This window comes from Silurus meridionalis, chromosome 11 (genome assembly GCF_014805685.1).
Source record: "Silurus meridionalis isolate SWU-2019-XX chromosome 11, ASM1480568v1, whole genome shotgun sequence".
Classification (NCBI taxonomy): domain Eukaryota; kingdom Metazoa; phylum Chordata; class Actinopteri; order Siluriformes; family Siluridae; genus Silurus; species Silurus meridionalis.
Genome location: NC_060894.1, coordinates 22,170,843 through 22,190,000, shown reverse-complemented (window position 1 = coordinate 22,190,000; position 19,158 = coordinate 22,170,843). Strand labels below are relative to the sequence as shown.

Here is a 19,158-nt window from a genome sequence, read left to right as displayed (position 1 = left end):
CTTCTCTTCTCTAACACACACTCCATGACTTTGCAGGGATTTAAAAACTGTGAGTGTGTATCAATTTAACCATCTGAATTAAATATCTTTTCTTTCGGAAAGGCTTGATGTTCCCCACCTTCAGCGATATCCACCTGGCACCATTTACAGATGAGCAGCTTTACTTAGAGCACCATGCACGTGCCAATTTCTGGTAAATACAGTAATTTCACCACCCTCTTCATTGTAGTTTCCAGAGCACAAGATGGGCCGAGAAAACAACAAAAGGTTTAAGAGAAAATTTTATTTAATTAATTCCTCTTTGCTAGTAATGCTCTCATAGATTACAAATGCAAAAGCCGGCTCTTGGAACCCTTAATGATGACCTACTTGAGCTCATACTCATACATTCCTCTCCTCCATGGATAAGGGGAAATACCAGTGTTTTAACAGACCATACCTGCCCCCTCCTTGCCCACACAATCCCTCGTACCATGGCTCCAGCTCAGATTCATGCTTCCTTTTGAATGTTTAGATTCTCCTCCATGGTTTATTTGATGTCTCTCCTGGGCCAGGAGACAGCCGTCACAGAGAAACGGCATTCGACCCACCACCCACAGCTCATGTTCTGCTTGCACGGTGCTGTGACCCGTATCAAGCAGGCTTTACTGCTGCTGTACGCTCCAGTGGTGTCCAACCCTGTCTCTAATTCTCTCTGCTCCAGCAATGGCGTTAAACACGCACAGTGCCCGGAAAATAGATATGAAAAACATAGACGCGGAACATAATTTTGGAACCATGGCTTCTCAAAACCAGCTATAATTTAGCTCCATAATTTCTTTTAATTATTCAGTTGACCTGAAGGACACCCAGCCTTTTATCACCACTTTTAATGGACGATGCGGCATCGTGGATGATATGTCAGCTCTTCCCTCAGTATCTACATGCTGGCAGCTTGTTTTTTCCTGTAATCAGATATTATGGGAATCTGCCCAAGCAAGCCACGGCCTCGATGGTGTGCAAATAAAAATGCAGACAAGAAAAATGGTTTGGAATAAAGCATAATCCAATATATATCTATATAATTACACGCATAAAATTATGCTTATTTATTAACTATTCCGTATACGAGGGGGTTCCCCTTGCACAGTAATACAGAGCTCCCAGTGTTATTCTGGAACGTGTCCTAGAAGTCTTCTTTAAGCACCTCCTGCTATTCGTGCCGGATCTCCGCACTGGTGTCAAAACTGCGAGCCTGATCTTCATCTTTAGGAAGAGGGTGAAGTCTGCAGGGGCCAAATCTGACGAGTGCGGGAGTGCCGAAGTGTGATCGTGTTGTTTCCGGCGAGAAACTCGAGTGTGAGGAGGAGCTCGTGAAATGGTGCACACGTGGTCAGAATAGCAGACGTGGTAACGCATGTGGTCAGAACAGCACTATTTGCACGGCTCCCGATGTACACAGAACGATGTGTTTTGGCATGCTGTTTTATGTAGGTCGGTGCTCCCTGTGACTGTGCATGCAGCCTCGTGGTGCCATCTGTTGGCGTGTCACAAAACTAAACTTGAAACTGTTTGATACCACCTCGTATTTAGTAATTTTGTAAAACTATTGGTTATTTATTTCTTGCATTTATTCCTAGAATGAAGAAAATATTTGATAGAACTGGACAATTCATAAAAATATATTTCACGCTTAGAGAACGTAATGTCCTAAAATACGTCTAATCTCATGATTTGTCGGGCAAATTGGGCTAATTTTTATACATATTTTATTTTTATAATAAACCTCACTTTTAAAGACTGACATATTTTATCACCAGTGCTTTAACTGAGATCCATGTCCAATTCTTGGCTTTATGAAGACGTAATAAAAGCTAAATAAATGTATATCATGTCAACACTCAGTCCGACAAGTTGAACAAATATGACTAAATCTGTTTCTCATTAGAGATTTTCTTCCTTCGCTTCACAGAATCTTTGGCTTTCTTTAAACGTGACCACATGACCATGAATGTGGAACAAAGAGGGAAAGACAAGTCATCAGACTGTATTATTATTATTTTTTCCATTGCTTGCAGGTCTGGGGTTTTGTCATATGTCTTTCAGCACTGCAATTTCAGCCCTGCGATTTCCTGTCAATTTCCAGCTTCACAATGAACAGATTTTGCCTTTGGGATAAAGTTTAAATGAATTCGTTAATTGATTTATTAATAACAAATCAAACGAAATTAAAACAATTAAATTCTTGTTCATTTTGATGTTTCGAAATCGTCACGCTGGCGATCCTTAGATAAACGATAAATCTCAGGAATGCACTTTCTCTTTTTCTCCAATATCATACGATTCGAGATATTTTCTTTTAAATGTTTTTTGTTATTGATCTTTAAAAACATGCCATTTGCAGATATTTCCTTTGTGCCTCAGCTGGTTTATGTGCAATTCAGATTTACCTCTATATAAATATTATATATTCATGATGATCATAAACAGTAAAATAAATGTGTTTACAGGCTCCAGACCTCTTTTTACGGAGTCAATCTGAGCAGACTTCACTCTGCCGCCATGGACGAGTTCTTCAAACAGCCGATTGTGGTTCGTCTCTGGATTTTCCAATGATTACTTCACATTTTTAAAGTTTGTCCATAAAAAGGATGTTGGTATTGTATCTTTTCCAGGATACATTCGAGACTCAGATTCTGATGGCCAGGTCTGTAAAACACAGCATTAACTTTATGGAAGCAAAAGAAGACGACTTGCACAGGTAGCGTGTTATAGAATCATTAGTGCAGGTGTTTATAAAACGTTAATGTGCGACTTTTTGGTTCTGCAGGATAGAAATTCCATTTATCTTCAAGATCATGCAGTCAGGACTGATTCATGGACTTGCGTTCTGGTTCGATGTGGCATTTGCAGGGTCCAGGTGAGAATTAAAACACAAAGATCATGTGGTCTAGTTATGTTTTCAGGTGAAATCTGCGTATCTGCAGATGGTGGTATCAAAATGTTTTGAGACTGGACCTATTAACAAGAAAGTACTTTATATATCTACATTTCCACACTATCACCTTCAAAATAGTCTTCTTGAACAGCCATACAGTGCTCCCAGTGATCTTCTGGAACGTCTCCTAGAAGTCTTCTTTTCGAAGTGTGTCAAACACCTTTTGTGATTTGCACCGGATCTGCACAACAGTGTCGAAACAGTGAGCTGATCTTCATCTTTGGGAAGAGTGTGAAGTCAAAAAGGACTTCCTGATCTCTCGTTGTGTTCCAGTGATGTTGCAGCATCGCCGCATGTCACACGTACGTCGTGTCAAACGTCTCTGTGGCAGATTTGCCCATTTTTACGCAGAACTTCACGTTTGCGCTGTTTTCTAAGCTGTCCGTGATGAAATCGCAGACGTGGGAACGCACGTGGGTCAGAGCAGAACCAGTTGCACAGCTCCTGGTGTACACAGGACAATTCCTTTTGGCTTACAATGTCCGTGCTCCCTGTGACTGTGAGTGCAGCCTTGTGATGCCGACTGTTGTCATGCTACAAAAATAGTTTTGAAAATTCTTTGACACAGCCAATTTTTGTTATTTGTAAAATTTATATTAGTTTTTTAATTTTTTTTATTTTGTGACTATTTGCTAAAAGTTGCACAACAAAAATAAAATTGATTTAATGGAATAAACTGGTGATTATTCTGTACTCAAAGAACAACAGTGTGGCTGTCCACGGCACCACATGAGCCACTGTCCCACTGGTACCAGGTCCGATGTCTCTTTCAGACGCCTCTGTTTGCCAAAATAGGCCAGACGCTATCTGGAAGGGTTCTGCTGATCGCCAATAAGAGGTATGATGGATATGCATTATGTTCTCTAATCATTTGGAAATGTACAATTGACCATTTTCTTTTTATTTGACAGGCAGAGCTACGACATTCACATCACAGCTGAAATCGATGAGTCTGGCTTTAAATCTGGAAACACATTGGACCTTAAAAACCCATTCTTCCGGTAGGCGTCACGCAGCTCGTTGCAGTTGCTCACAGTAAAATTCAAGTGGAAATATACGTTAAGTCATATATAAAGTGAAATGGCAGAAAAAGTCAGTGTACAGTGATTTATGCAGTTCTACAAGTTATTGCACATGTAACAATTATTATTATTATTGCACTAAATTATTATTCCAATTTATTAACATTATATAAGTGTGGCATGAAAATCTATAACTACAACTATATCTACACTTATTAGACCTAACATTATGAGCAGTGAAGTGAAGAACACTGATGATCTTCATCATGGCTCCTGTTAGTGAGTGGATTTATTTATTAGGCAGCAGGTGAAAATTTTTTCCTTAAAGTTGATGTTAGAAGCAGAAAAATGTAAAGATTTGACCAATTGTGACATCTAGACGTCTGGGTCAGAGCGTCTCCAAAACTGCAGCTCTTGTGGGATGTTCTGGTCTGCAGTGGTCAGAATCTATCAAAAGTGCTCCAAGGAAGGAACAGTGGTGAACCAGCGACAGGGTCGTGGGCGGCCGAGGATCATTGATGCACGTGAGGAGTGAATGCTGGTCTGTGTGGTCCGATCCAACAGACGAGATCCTGTAGCTCAAACTGCTGAAGAAGTTCATGCTGTTAATGCATGATGGGTCAGAACTTTTTTAGGGGACCAACACAATATTAGGCAGGTGGTCATAATGTTATGCCTGATCGGTGTATATCTATTTCGTGGACCAGCTGTTTAATACTCAGAGGGAGGAGTTATACAGTTTGATGGCCACAGGAGGAAATGATCTCTGTGGTGCATCGTACTGTAGTTGTAGGAGTCTGTCACTGAATCGACTCCTCAGACTGACCAGTGTTTTCTTCTGGTAAGCATCATTGAATCAAAACTTGGAAAAAAAAAATTCCCATTATTGATTCTACCCCTAAAAATAAATGATTTATATTTATTATAACCAGAGTCATGAAAAGGAGAATCCAATCAAAACACTGGGAGGTTAAGGCTGTGAAGTAGTCATGATGAGAATAATTAGATAATGCAGTAATGGTCTGGGATCTTGTTTATCTTGTATCTCTCTCTTTCTCAGGTATGCTTGATCCTGAGATTTTCAGTCTGCTCCAAAAACCTCTGTAGGATCCAGGAAATACCACATGCAATCTCAAATAACCAGTTTTAATGCACATTTTATTTCTGTAAGGACGAATTGTGTGTTGAAGTCTGTAAAAAATCTTTTGGTGTAACTTGAATACAAATAAAAGTTTTTTGTAATAAAGAATAATGAGTGCCAATTTATATTTATGACTCTCATAATATTACTCTTTATTGCATTTTTACAAACCCCTCAAAAATGCAATTGACATTTTTTTATTATTAAAGGTCAGATACCAATAGTTTGATTCAAGTCACAAGTAGAAACTCAAAAAATGTATATAACTTTTAATTTATTGCAAGAAACTTTTTTTATATATATATCCTATAAAATATATGTATCCTATAAAATATAAATAACGGACTGATGCCAAGCCTCAGTTACATTAAAACACATGAAAGGAGATCAGTTTATTTTTCAGTATTATAATTGTTTAATAAATAATTATCAATAAAGATGGAATTCTATTGTCCACATAGATTTATTTATGTATAAATGTTTGCATTTATTTATATATATATATATATATATATATATATATATATATATATATATATATATATATATATATATATATATATATATATATATATATATGACTGGATTAAATATTTTATAAGGTATAATTGATCTATAACATATATATAAGTTATAAAATAAGTTTTAATGATATTAAAGGTTATATTAAAGGATTTAAAAATATTCAATACATTATATTAGCTATTTGTTATAATAGGGTTAATAAGGTTTAGTCAGAGGGAATCCTAATGTGTAGTTATTAATAAACTAAATATAAATAAAGTCATTAGACATCGTTCAGAAGCTGCAATTAAGACCGTAAAGCGATTGTTGTGTCGCGAGAACAACGTGGCTGATTTTCACGACATCTGGAGCGGAGAGTGCCGTAAAGCGTTTCTCCTCAACACATGGGTAGGTTGTTAAACGTGTGTGTTAGAATCCCGACGTGTTTTAAACTTTATTACATTTCAGATTTAATGTAATTTTGACCAATATTGTTGTCATCTGCTAAAATTGTATAGTTTAACTTAAAAAAACCCTAAAAAAACGCGGTTATTAACGCGGATTGTATGTAGCTTTAGCATGCTGCTTGAAAATCTGTTGAAGGAGTTTTGTAGAGATGTTTATGTGGATATTCAGGGCTTTAGACACATATTTCTGATTGATTATAAGAAATAATACTCCTGTGTTCTGGATGGTTCTGTATTGCAGTTTGGAAACCATGGAGTCCAAACCAAGAAAGAAATCATTCAACCCTAAAGATGGAAAGAGAGCAGGATTTAAAGGGAAGGGTAAGAACATTTTACACTTCTTCCTCTTCTTCTTCCTCTTCTTCTTCTTCTTCTTCTTCTTCTTGACATCAAACCTCAAACTGTTATGTAGTATCAGTGTATCTAATGTATTATAAGACTGATGGAACAGACTGACAGGTTCTTTAATGATATTTTTTCCAGCTGTTGAGACATAAATAAAATACTTTTTCGTAATAATTGTGCATGTTGTTATGTGAAAACCTTTAAGGCAAACCCGAGGGAAAGCCTGCTGGAAAACGTCCCTTTAAACCCCACAATTCGGACAAAATGAAAACGTTTACAAAAGCAGGAGCCCGAGGAGGACCGAAGAAATTCTTCAAGCAAAAGCCGACAGACGGAAAAATGGCAAATAAGAGAAAAATGTCTGGAGATCATAACCAATCTGAAGAAGGTATATAATGTTGGGTTTTTATTCATTTTAAATAGTAATGCGTAACATTTGAGCCACATTGATGGTGTGGTTCTTTTGACCTGTGCAGGATCGGAGGCAAAGAAACCCAAGTGGAATGAGTTTAAACAAAAGAAGAAAGAGTTAAAACAGAACCGACAACAAACTGAGAAGAAAGAGGCCTACCAGATCGTGAGCAGAGCCAAACAAGTGTGGGAAATAGTCAGAAGGTGAGCAGTTTTCTGGTTTATTGTCATGTTTTAATTTTGCTCTGTTGTAACCGTGACCTTTTCTATGAAAGATTCTGTTGATGTAAATTTTGATGAAGATTTGTGGGTAATGAGGCCTAGATCTTACATCATGACTGCAGCTTGTGGAACTTGTGGAAGCAGTTACAAGGTGGTTTGAAAAGGTCTCTGAGAGATATGTTTACAAGAAGGTTGATCATCTTCTGGAAGAGGGTGAAGTCCACAGGAGCTGAATCTGGTGATTAGGGTGGGTGTGGAAGTGAGATCGTGTGGATTGTTCTCCGACTATCATCATGCACATGCTGCTGAACTGTTTAGACTTTTTTCTGGGGTTGAGCTCGTCGAACGTCTTCCTGGTCTCTCGTCATCCTCCGGCGATGTTCTTCCGCTCTTGAAGCGTGTGTGTTGCTCGAAACGCCTCCAACGACTGGTCATAGCGTCGTTAAAAACATTGTACAGATAACACTGAAGTGATTCGCCTTTTACACGTAGTTGTGTTTTTTGGCTGCAGGAAAGACTGTGACGCAAACAAAAGAACAAAGTTGATGAAAGAATTGCAGGAGCTTGTTCGAGGCAAGATCAAGACGGTAAGTAGTTCTGTATTAGAGAAGAGTCACTAATTCGTAACGTTAACGATGTGATGCATCGAATTAAAACAAGTCGGCATTTGCGTTACGACGCATGTTTTTTCACACATTTGCGCCGGTAAAAACCTGATTTATTTCTATATAAATATTAGATGTGCTGCACTTTTATTATTCAGAAGTGACCAATAATTTGTGAATATTTCCGATCGATTTCTCGTCGCTAAATCGTTTCTCAAACACGTTCTAGAGACAGAGGCGTGTCCTGAGAGTCACATAGAATACAGATTAACATGGCAGAGGTAGAGCTGTAACTTCCTGCACACACAACAGGAAAAGAACATCTGGTTTTATTTTAAAGGGCCCTGCTTTAGAAGTCAGAAGAAACTTAGTTACTTACAGTGTTCTTCATGATGCTCTCTGCACTTTAAACGGACCTCTGAGACTATCACAATGCAGGTGCATTTATACGGAGACTTGATTACACACAGGTGGATTCTATTTATCATCATTGTCATCGTCATTTAGGTCAACATTGGATCATTCAGAGATCCTCACTGAACTTCTGGAGAGAGTTTGATTTCATTTATATTTTGTGTTTGATATGATTTGGTTGCTGTCATAAAGATCTTTTTTTATAACATGCTCCCAGATCGCGTTCGCCCATGACTCGACTCGAGTTCTTCAGTGTTTCATACAGTTTGGAAACGACAAGCAGCGGCAAGAAATCTTTGACGAACTCAAAGGTTTGTGTTTGACTGCAGTATTTAAGATATTCACATGTTTCCTTCTGCAAATTGGATTCAAATTAATTAATTGTATCTGTCACTTTTTTTTTATCCGCCCAGATCACATGGTGGAGTTGAGTAAATCCAAATACGCAAGGAACATTGTAAAGAAATTTTTAATGTATGGGTGAGTAAGTGTGTTTTATTGACGACAGGACCAGTGCCATTAGGCTCAGTTTTACATACTTCAGCAAATACACATGTAATATCTGCCTCATACGCTGCCTTTTCTCCAAAAGAGAAAACAAATGTCGGAGTGAATAATGATCTGCAGACTGATTGGACTTTTATTGGACATTTACCATTAATATCTAATCTGGACAGCGATCACGGCTCAATAGTCTTCTGAGCGCTAAATTGCCTTGCGTTTGGATTAAATTCTTATAAATTTACTTCAATTCAGTTTATTTTTAAATGTAATTTTATTCTGTTGCTCATGTAATGTTTTAACTCTAATGCCCGGGTTATTTTATCCGTTATATTCAATTGGATTTAAAACAACATAAATCAATCAGACGTTATGGAATTCAGTACCACATATGCAAAATGATAGATGATAGAAAAAAACTTTTAGATTCTCTAGAAAGAGAAACCGAGAGAGAAATTATTAACCTTAATGTTTATCTGTCCTCCATCAGGAACAAGAAACAGGTCGCCGAGGTGATGGTGGCTTTTAAGGGGAAGGTCAGACAGATGCTAAGGCACTCGGAGGCTTCGTCTGTGGTTGAGTACGCTTACAACGACAAGGCCATTGTCTCACAGAGACTCATGCTTACTGAGGAACTTTACGGAAACACCTTCCAAGTCTGCAAGGTTGAAAAGGCTTCTCTTTCTTTCCTCCTCCACATACTTCTTGCTCTTGGTAAATAACCGCAGTGTTTTGTTTCCAGTCCTCAGTGTGTCCGACGATAGAAAAGGTCCTGGAGAGCAATCCGGATAAAGTCGACAGCATCATGGAAGAAATGAAGCAGATCCTCACACCCATGGCTCAAAAGTAAGCTTGAGTAATCATAATGTACGTATGCAGTGTATTCATGTGTTGTGATGTTAAGTTTGCAGGGTGCATTCAGAGGACGAATCGTGTGTTTAAGGGCTGGGGGTCTTGAAATCAGGTCTGTCCAAGTTAATTTCAATGTTAGCCCACGCCCACCAGAACTGAGACTGTGCACTGGACCTTGTTATTATCAGTTCATAGTGCAGTAACTAAAGTTACAGATCAAATGAAAATTAACTTTCAATTTAAAAATTGTAGTAATTGTTGAATTTAATAAACAACAATTACCATTTCACATAAATCCAAACAGTCCTGCTTAAAATTTTATTTTTTGTAATAGTGTATTTTATAGAAGTCAATTTTGCCAATCAATTGGCACCGATAGTTGATCGCTGGAACTATCGGCTATCTGCAAAAAATCCATACGATAGTTTTTCCGGTCTGCTGTCATTGCGAGAGCGGCCTCTAGAGGTGAATCACTGGCACCACAGGCTGTTTGTTTTTACATGTGAGACTGCACAGAGAGATCTATAATTATATCTATTTAGGATTATCATTAAACAGTATTTTTTTTCTTTTGTTTTTTCTTCACAGAGAAGCTGTCATTAAACATTCACTCGTACACAAAGTGTTCCTTGACTTCTTCCTCTATGCTCCAGAGAAACAGAGAACAGTAAGTAATGATGAAGAGAAGTAAACTCGCATGTCCGTGTGCGTCTGGATATCGTACACAAGTTTACAGACCCCTGTGTTAAATCTGTTTTGCAGGAAATGATCGAGTCTATAAGGGAATCGGTGGTGTACATGGCGCACACGCATGACGGCGCACGTGTCGCTATGCACTGCCTGTGGCACGGCACAGCCAAGGTGAGCTCTCGCACCTGCCGAAAACCCTGTATTAGAGAGACGTGAGAAATTTAACTTGTTTTCTGCAAAGCTGAACGTGTGTGTGTAACTATTTCAGGACAGGAAGGTTATCGTGAAAACCATGAAGACGTACATGGCGAAGTTTGCGACGGTAAACTGAGTTTTTATTTTCATACTATATATATATTAGGGGTGTAACGGCACTTTTGGATTTTCAAGTCATGGTTTGGTTCAGTTTCAGAACAGTTTGGAGGAAGAAATGCAAAATGTAAAATTGCTTCTTTATTTTTGCATTTTTTAAAATTATTTTATTATTATTTGTGAACAACGGTTTACAAAAAAAAACACTATTTTAAATAAAATGCCTGCTTGGTTTAAATAAAAAAATAAACATATAAAAATAGATTATATCAAAATTAATGCAGTACACATTTTTCATTATATTGATTCTTTTCTTAATATTAAATTGGCACAAATTAATCTGATCAAATAAAATTGAATAATTGAAATTTTTAATTACAAATGAATACAGATGTGTGTATAAATCTTTTTTTTTTTTACTTTTAATAATAAATTTAACTACTTTTTTCAGCATAATTTAACAAATGTCTGCATTTAAGAAACACAAGATATTTATTTATTCGTTCAGTTTATTTATTCATAAAACAAAGACTAATATGTTTGTGAGGGAACTCTGATTACAGCTACGTCGTATTGCGCTGGGTGTTCTAGTGTTCTGTGCTCTGTTTCGCAGGGAGAATACGGACACCTGGTTCTACTCGCAGCCTTCGACTGTATCGATGACACCAAACTGGTCAAGCAAGCAGTTATCTCAGTGAGTGCTTCATTTCTCATCTAAACTCCATTAAACTGGTCTCCTCTATTATGGATTCTGATGGAGAGCGTTCTGAGATTTTACACATGCATTAGATTTTTAAAATAACAAAAAATACACTTGAATATCTACAGTTTTGTGATGAATGGCATTAAAACCCTCGCTGTGGGGTGTTGTAATTCGTAGGAGTTGCTGAGTTCGCTGGCAGAAGTCATCGGTAACAAACATGGCAAGAAGGTGCTGCTGTATTTGCTTAGCCCTCGAGATCCTGCTCACCTGCTACCTGAAATAGTTCAGCTGCTGGAGAAGGGGGACGGCAATGCTCATAGGTCAGACACACACACACACACACACACCTGATTTATCAGCTTCTCTCTACTTGATGGTTCGGTTCCATTTTATTTGTTATAATAATCTCAGTTTTTCCAAAAAAACCAATGTTTCTTCAGTAATACAAAAAAAAGTAAGAATTCAACTGTGCCTGTTTAAAAATTGTGGACAAAATCAAGTCTTTTATGGTTTTTGAGCGACTCATAGATGCTCCTTTTATTTTTTGCTGGATAAGTCCTGACTGGACTGTAGTTCTTGACACATTAGGTCTCGATACATTGAGGTCCATATCATAAAATCTAATTTGTTCGGAATGAATGATTTATTCTGTAGTAAAAAGAACATGGCGGTGAGGAGGCGTGAGCTCCTGGAAGCAGTATCTCCTCCTCTGCTACAGTACCTGTGTGAGAACACTCGCTCCATGGTGATGGATAAAGCCTGCAGCGTAGCAGTCAGCGACATCCTGGGAGCCGCTGTTGGTGACCTCCGACCTGCCATGGAAGCCGTAGCACAACTGGCAGCTGAAGACTTTGTGGCTGGTGGTGTGGAGGGTCAGGTGTGTTACAGATATGTTACAGATGTGTAATGAAGTCTAGGAGTCCTGCACCTTTAAATTGTTTGATTTGTGCTTAAAATGATTTGAATGTATTTTTCAATAAGATCAAAGCAATGTAAGATATTCAAGTTGTTGATATTAATAATTAGAGGGCGACCGATTCCGATATCTAGGTTCGATCGTACTCGCCGATAACCGATTAATCAACTGAAATGGATACTGGATAAAAAACAAACACTCCATGTTGGATTTATGTGTAAGATAGCATTTGTAGCATTAACTCAACATTAATTAGCTTAATTTCAACATTTGTTAATACATTTTTAAATGAATACATTTTAATTTCATCTGGTAATGTGATTATTGTGTTAATGTAAAATGAATGAGGTGCAGCTCACAGTCTCAAGTGTCAAAACATACAACACGTGGTGTCAGCGATGCGCCTCTAGAGGCCGCTCTCATACTGTATAATGACTTCTCAGGTGCTCCAGCGCAAACGCAGCCCGGAAAAACTATCGGTATGGATTTTTACTCGGCAAAACCGATAAATCAGTCAACCTCTATTCACAATACAGCTCGGGAAAGTTGTTTGAACTTTTTGATGCATCAGTCCAACATCTTTAGGCATTTGCCCTAGAAGTCAGTGCCAACCTGTAATCTGATCTAGGATGCTTGTTTTGTTGTGTGTGATGCAAGTCAACGCTTTTTTCCCAAGAATACTTTATTTTATTTATCGATACAACAGTAAGAAAGACAAATATAACAAGGAGGCATGGATTTCTTCACTTTCTACACTTTCCTGATTAAAACTCGTTCACAATTCTGAATCGCACTGTACCCCGTCAAAACACTCTGAATTCCAGACCACCTTAAATGTGGCTTGAAAACCTGCCTTGTATTGGTGTGAACAGAATGATGCACTTCCCTTTAAAAGGGGATTATATTAAACGGATTTAAAGCTTTATAGCCAATATAACACCCAACCCCCCATCCCCCCTCTTTTTTCCCTTTTTTTTTCTTTCTTTCTTTGTTCTAGCTGCACATGGCAGAACACCCTGCTGGTCATCTAGTGCTGAAATGGCTGATTGAGCAGGACACCAAGATGAAAGCAGCAGAGCGAGAGGGTAAGGGTGGAGCGTCTCTGCAATTTAGAACAAAAGTATAATAAAGACCTCAAGTTTTAAAATGAGACGCAGCATAAAAACTTTGATTGCGGGACTGCTGTTTATTGGTTTTCTTTCTCTGTGTGTGTGTGTGTGTGTGTGTGTGTGTGTGTGTAGAGCGTTTCTGCCAGATCCTCCTGGAGACTGTGGGTTTAGAAAAGCTGCAAACGTGGGCTTCAGTCAACCGTGGAGCCATTGTGCTGTCCTGGTGAGTGAGCGTGCTTTGGAAAGTTTTCTTTAATTTTGATCTAATAAGAAAAGTCTTTGATTAAAAAACTTTGAAAAATGACAAACTGACCAATTTTCAGTAGTATAAAACACAAGCTGGTGGGATGTTCACGACTGCATTCTTGTTATTCAGTAAAAAATAAAACGAGCATCTCTCAAACCTTCACAGCAGATTTCTTGCTTTGCTGTCAGACGTGAAAGACGTGAAAGCAGTCTTTTATTGTAAGGGCATATACCACTGCGCTTGGCCCTAATGTACGCTGGTTTTGAAGCTGCCATGCCCCAGGATACCCCCTCGTCTCCCCCTCGTCTCCCCGGCGGTGCTGGTGTGCTAATAAACACATTCCATTCAGCCTTCTAGTGGGATTACTTCACTCCTCCGTAACTCTCCTCGCCCTCCCGGCTCTTTGTGTCTGACCTCATCTAATCTCCCTAAGACTCTAAGCAGTGAGAGATTTGTCCGTTTCCCTTCTATACGCCGTGCAGCCACGAAGGCACAATGGCGTTTTTGTTTTCACAGGTCATGGCTTTTCATTAAAATGTTCTCAATTCTGATTGGTCAGAAGATGTTATTAAACTTTCCTATGTCCGTTTAAGAGACACGTAAGAACGTTCTCGCACCTCGTTAAATATAAACCGTTTTTTTAGAAGACTCTTCTTCTGAGAATATACACTGATCAGCCATAACATTATGACCACCTGCCTAATATTGTGTTGGTCCCCTTTTCCTGCTGAAACAGTTCTAACCTGTTGAGCATCAACATCATTATCTTCTTCAGCAGTTTGAGCTACAGGAGCTCGTCTGTTGGATCGGACCACACGGACCAGCCTTCGCTCCTCACGTGCATCAATGATCCTCGTCCCCCATGACCCTGTCGCCGGTTCACCACTGTTCCTCCCGTGGAGCACTTTTGATAGATTCTGACCACTGCAGACCAGGAACATCCCACAAGAGCTGCAGTTTTGGAGACGCTCTGACCCAGACGTCTAGACATAGAATGTTATAATGTTATGGCTGATCAGTGTTTAATGTAAAAACTATTGAATTATAATGTTGGTGCAATTTCTGATAAATTTATTGAATGATCGTGAATTTTGACAATTTTAGTAGATGGTAGCTTATTGGTTAACAGGCATTGGACTTTGGATCTGAAGGTTGTGATCTCAAATCTCAGCCACACCAAGTTGCCACTCCTAGGGCCCCTAAGCGAGGCCCTCGACCCCATAGCTGCTGAGTTTGTATAAATGAGATAAATGTAAGCGCGTCTGGCAGGAAACTGAGGAGAAATTATATTTGCAATTATGGAATGTGTCAGTGATTTAACCTGGGGATTTATAATCTACTGAATAAATGTAACGGCCTGCATCATTTCTGGATTAACATTTGAACTCACTTGCATTAACATCTGTTTTTTTGCTCTCTCCAGCCTCCTCCAGAGTGCAGACGAAGGCGTTGTGCAGGAAGTAAAGGCTGCTTTACAGTCCATTCGTTCCGATTTACAAAAAAACCAAAACTTAAAAGGAGTGGAGGCTCTGCTGGAGAAACTGGACTAGCAAAACATCTACTGATCCACACTGCCTGTACACACCAGCGCTAGACTTTCTAAACTGGAGTTCGGTTTCCTTTTATGTTCCTCTTTTCAGTAAAACGTGGTTTAATTAGGCGCATTTTGTAACTAAGCAAGAGGACCTCTGTGCATAATGGAATGGGTTTTGTAATTCTTTTATTTTTTTTTTATTTTATTTGAATCATTTTTCCTGCCTGTGATTGTGTTTTGAATAAAAATACATGATCACACACACAGATTGTTGGATTTATGAATGTAAACCTCATTTAACTGTTGTTTGGTATTATATTTCTATATAATATTAAACGTGTTTCTAGAACGTGGTTGTTCTGTTGTAAGAAAATGGCTGGAAGAAATATTCTGGCTGTGTTAAAGCACAAAATAAATTTTCATCATCTAATTATTTACCCACATGTCCTGATAATTGTGAGGATCAGAGAAAACACATTCTAATGAAGAAAAACAGGTTCCTCTGTCCTGCCACATGGCCGTCTGTCGTGTTTTATAATTTCAAGCGTGAATCTTTTAATGCTTCATCTTTTTTTTTTTCTTACTACCACTACTACTTTTTCTTCTTTCGGCTGCTCCCATTAGGGGCGCCACACCGAGTCATCCGTCTCCATACCTCCCTGTCCTCTACATCTGCCTCTTTCAATCCAACTACCTGCATGTCTTCTCTCACCACATCCATAAACAATCCTCTATCCTCAGCATTCTCCTACTGATATACCCCATGTCCCTCCTCTGCACATGTCCAAACCATCTCAATCTCACCTCCCTCACCTTGTCTCCAAAATGTCCTACATGTGCTGTCCCTCTAATAAACTAATTTCTAATCCTGTCCATTATAATCACTCCCAACGAACATCTCAACATCTTCAGCTCTGCTACCTCCAGCTCCACCTCCTGTATTTTACTCAATGCCACTGTCTCTAATCCATACAACATCTCTTTATGAACATCTGCACCAGTCATGGCCAGATGTTGTCCTTTGAGCTTATTCTTTCCTGGTATATAAACCAGCCATACAGGATTATTCCTTTTCAGGAAGTGACCTTTTGGCTCAGAAAACTAAAAGCCAACATGTGCATCATTATCATAAATGATTTCTTTGTTCGTCAAGCTCTCGTGCAAATTCCCATTCGGTTCCCGCAGTCAGTTTTGTTGTTGAACAAACACACACGGTTCTTCTTTAGCAGCTGCGTAGGTTTATAGGAAAAGCAATGAAAACAAATGTACCCGGTTACAATTTAAATGTAAACAAAATACAAGCAAAAAAATAAAAACATGCAAAAATAGATTGTGAAATTTGTTACTACTTTTTTTACTAAGCAGCTACTTCGCTAATTTGTCGCTAAGACTCTCAGGGCTTATTCATGTCAAAACCACCACTTTTTGTTCTTGTAGTAAAATCACTTGATTTTTTAATGTTTTGTTCTCCTCCCCATCACACAACACATGGCAGGACATCTCAGGGGGGTTTAGCGTCAGCCTTCGTCGCAGCACTCTACAAACTTCTTGACAGCTCTTTTGGCAAACCTCACCTTGCCACGTGCCTTCACAGATGATGTGTATTCGTGGGATTTGAGCTTGGAGTAATAGTCTGAGAACTTGTTGTATAAGATGGAGATGGGCATGCCATTCAGAATGATCCCGAACGAGATGCAAGCAAAAGCAAAAATCCGACCGAGGTGCGTCTCTGGGAACATGTCCCCGTAGCCCACTGTGGAAATACTCACCTGCAGAACACACACATGAACACCATGTAAATAAACCTGAGTAAACACAACAGTTTATGGAAGAAACGTATGAGGTTGATAAGCGAAATGTGTTGTGTAGGTTGCAAAGGCTGGATTCACGCTAAGCCTTAATACCCTCTGGAGTTGTTTAATAGCGTTACGTTATAACGCCGCTGCGTAATACAAGGAAGACCTCGTGCAAAATCCAAGCGTTGATGACAATAATGAAGTAAATGTACTTCGTTATCGAGATTTTTAACTTTACATTTCAAAGTCAAATATTTGACTTTTTACTCAACTACATTTTGTAAAATCAGTCGTTCCTTTTTATTTATGAAGATAAAAACTGGTGAAACGAGTCACCAATCAGGATCGAGTGCACGCTCTGTTTTACACGTGTTCTGATCAGCGCATCTACTGATCACCAAAATACAGTTCAGCATCAGATCAACATCAAGCAGAACATTTAGTGGTAGTAGTTAAAAAAAGATTTTGGGCTCATGATAGTTTTTATAGAAATCAATTAGTGTTTGAGTCATAAATATCATTCTATTAATAGATCAGTGTGCTGAGAGTCACATTCGAGTCTTTACACACTCAAGAGTCTTGTGACAAAAATGATAATAGAAACATTAAAGCCATAACAAATCATAGTAATTTGAATACTTACATTTTAAGGCAAATACTTTTGTACTTTTACTGAAAGTTTAAAGGGAGAATTTTTACTGGAGTAATTTTAAAAAGTAGATTATTATAGATTTCATTTGAAAGATCTCCATTATCTCCAAAACCCTTTGTGGATTGTAAAATCCCAATAGAACCTGATGCAGAATGAATACTAATTAAAGATGTCCTTACAGCTGCCCACCACCATGCATGCGGGATGCTGGTGAAGTTGGTCTGGTGGACGTCATGCTCCACAGTGTAAACCATGGCTGAGAAGGTGAAAACTCCCATTGCGATGAAAAGGAAAAGGCAGCCAACTTGCTGATAGCATTGGCGCAGCGTGAACCCAAAAGCTCGTAGTCCGGTCGAGTGTCTCGCCAACTTCAGAATCCGGAAGATCCTCATGAGACGCATGATACGCAGCACCTGTCCCAATTTCCCGACCCGTCCAACAGTCTCAATGTCAGTGCCATGCTTCTCGAGGCCCTCGTCCTCAAAGCTCTCCAGGATCATCTGGAGGTACAGTGGGAGGATAGCGATCAGGTCCACGGCGTTCAGCATACTCCTGCCGAAGCGCTGTAGATCTGGTGTAGAAACGAGTCGGAGTAGGTACTCCATTGTAAAGAACGTGATGCAAAAGGTTTCCACATACTCTGCATAGGTTTTGCCACTAAGCTGGCCAGATGGCATGGTGTACTGCATCTCCTCCACTGTGTTGAGGGTCATGGCCACCAGTGAAACCAACACAAAGAAGCTGGAGGCCACAGCCATGAGTTTGGCCGTGACTGAGGAGAAAGGTTTCTCCATGAGGTTCCAAATTCTGCACCTTGTATTCCCAAAGATCATTCCTCTGAACAACTCTTCATTTTCCTCCACCTCAATTTCAGCTTGCAGCTCGCGCTGCACTTTCAGCTGCTCGTTCAGCTCGTCTTGCCGTTCTTCAAATGAGATCCGGCAACAGCGGTGAGTGTTCTTGATCCGGACGCCCCAGTAGTTGATTTCCTCCAAAAAGTTACGTGGACACAATTCGTTTTTTATCCAAAGAACCCCAGTCCGGTAGAAATTGAAGATGATGTGAAAGATTTCTGGGTCTCGGTCAAAAAAAAATTCGTTATTCTGCACAATGTAATCATCGCAGAGATCGAGCTTCCTGTTATGGTCTGTGTATGTGGCAAGACGCCCAATTCTGGTCTTGGGGTATTTGGCTGCCACCCTGTAGGCTATCTGGTAAACCTTCCCACCTACATTGATGTTCAGCATGTAGTTTTTAGCTGGAGAAGCCATCTTCAGAGGGGCTGGTAAAACCTTGTCATCCTCATCATCTTCATACTCTTCATCGAGGTTATAGATATCTCGGCTTAGTTCCTGCATTGAATTCCATGGCTTCAGCCAGTTTCGCTGGGCAAATGGAAGCTCTTCCTCTTCCACTGGATCACTGGAAGAAAGGGTTGTGCTCCCAAGCTTGTAATTGGGGAACAGGCTTCGCCTCCTGCCCTTCAGCTTGAACATGGCAGTCATGTTCTCTCAGCCGGTCTCACTAAGTATTAACCATGTGAGAGCAAAACATGTCTGCAATAACCCCCTGTGAATGGGGGTCCCAGCACACAGGTAAAGAGGAAGCAGCAGGGACTGTAATGTTGCTGACTGAGAGGCTCTGTACGCTTAGAGGTTTAAAGACTTATTATCCTCTAACCACCCCACCCCACCCCACGTCTTTCATTCGTCTTACATTCACAAATCTCTTCCACAGA

General features: G+C 39.3%; 3 protein-coding genes across 5 annotated transcripts in view; 2 read left to right on the top strand and 1 right to left on the bottom strand.

The window, feature by feature from the left end:
* The window catches only part of carm1l (coactivator-associated arginine methyltransferase 1, like), a 14,028-nt gene extending 8,781 nt beyond the window's left edge, over window positions 1-5,247 (top strand). Inside the window, exons 7-13 of one of the 3 annotated variants that reach the window (XM_046860338.1) lie at window positions 103-193; window positions 2,490-2,571; window positions 2,655-2,740; window positions 2,810-2,899; window positions 3,678-3,815; window positions 3,889-3,978; window positions 5,060-5,247. In XM_046860338.1, the coding sequence (XP_046716294.1) occupies window positions 103-193; window positions 2,490-2,571; window positions 2,655-2,740; window positions 2,810-2,899; window positions 3,678-3,815; window positions 3,889-3,978; window positions 5,060-5,069 (587 nt within the window). In that variant the 3' untranslated portion in view covers window positions 5,070-5,247. Of the gene's footprint in view, window positions 1-102; window positions 194-2,489; window positions 2,572-2,654; window positions 2,741-2,809; window positions 2,900-3,068; window positions 3,817-3,888; window positions 3,979-5,059 lie in introns of those variants that run through there. The other 2 variants (XR_006927279.1, XM_046860339.1) reach the window with 2 other exon arrangements.
* Window positions 5,248-5,972: 725 nt separating this feature from the next.
* On the top strand, window positions 5,973-15,316 carry pum3 (pumilio RNA-binding family member 3). The gene is made up of 18 exons (XM_046862010.1): window positions 5,973-6,052; window positions 6,353-6,432; window positions 6,662-6,844; window positions 6,933-7,071; window positions 7,601-7,676; window positions 8,326-8,419; window positions 8,522-8,588; window positions 9,100-9,274; window positions 9,352-9,455; window positions 10,050-10,128; window positions 10,224-10,322; window positions 10,420-10,473; window positions 11,077-11,157; window positions 11,344-11,486; window positions 11,821-12,043; window positions 13,080-13,167; window positions 13,324-13,414; window positions 14,862-15,316. The coding sequence occupies exons 2-18, from the start codon at window positions 6,363-6,365 to the stop codon at window positions 14,986-14,988; spliced, it is 1,893 nt and encodes a 630-aa protein (XP_046717966.1). The 5' UTR covers window positions 5,973-6,052; window positions 6,353-6,362; the 3' UTR covers window positions 14,989-15,316.
* Window positions 15,317-16,190: 874 nt separating this feature from the next.
* Window positions 16,191-19,066, bottom strand: kcnv2a (potassium channel, subfamily V, member 2a). Its single transcript, XM_046861604.1, has 2 exons — window positions 17,600-19,066; window positions 16,191-16,741 (listed from the first exon to the last, which is right to left on the bottom strand). The coding sequence occupies exons 1-2, from the start codon at window positions 18,923-18,925 to the stop codon at window positions 16,490-16,492; spliced, it is 1,578 nt and encodes a 525-aa protein (XP_046717560.1). The 5' UTR covers window positions 18,926-19,066; the 3' UTR covers window positions 16,191-16,489.
* Between the last annotated feature and the right edge of the window lie 92 nt (window positions 19,067-19,158).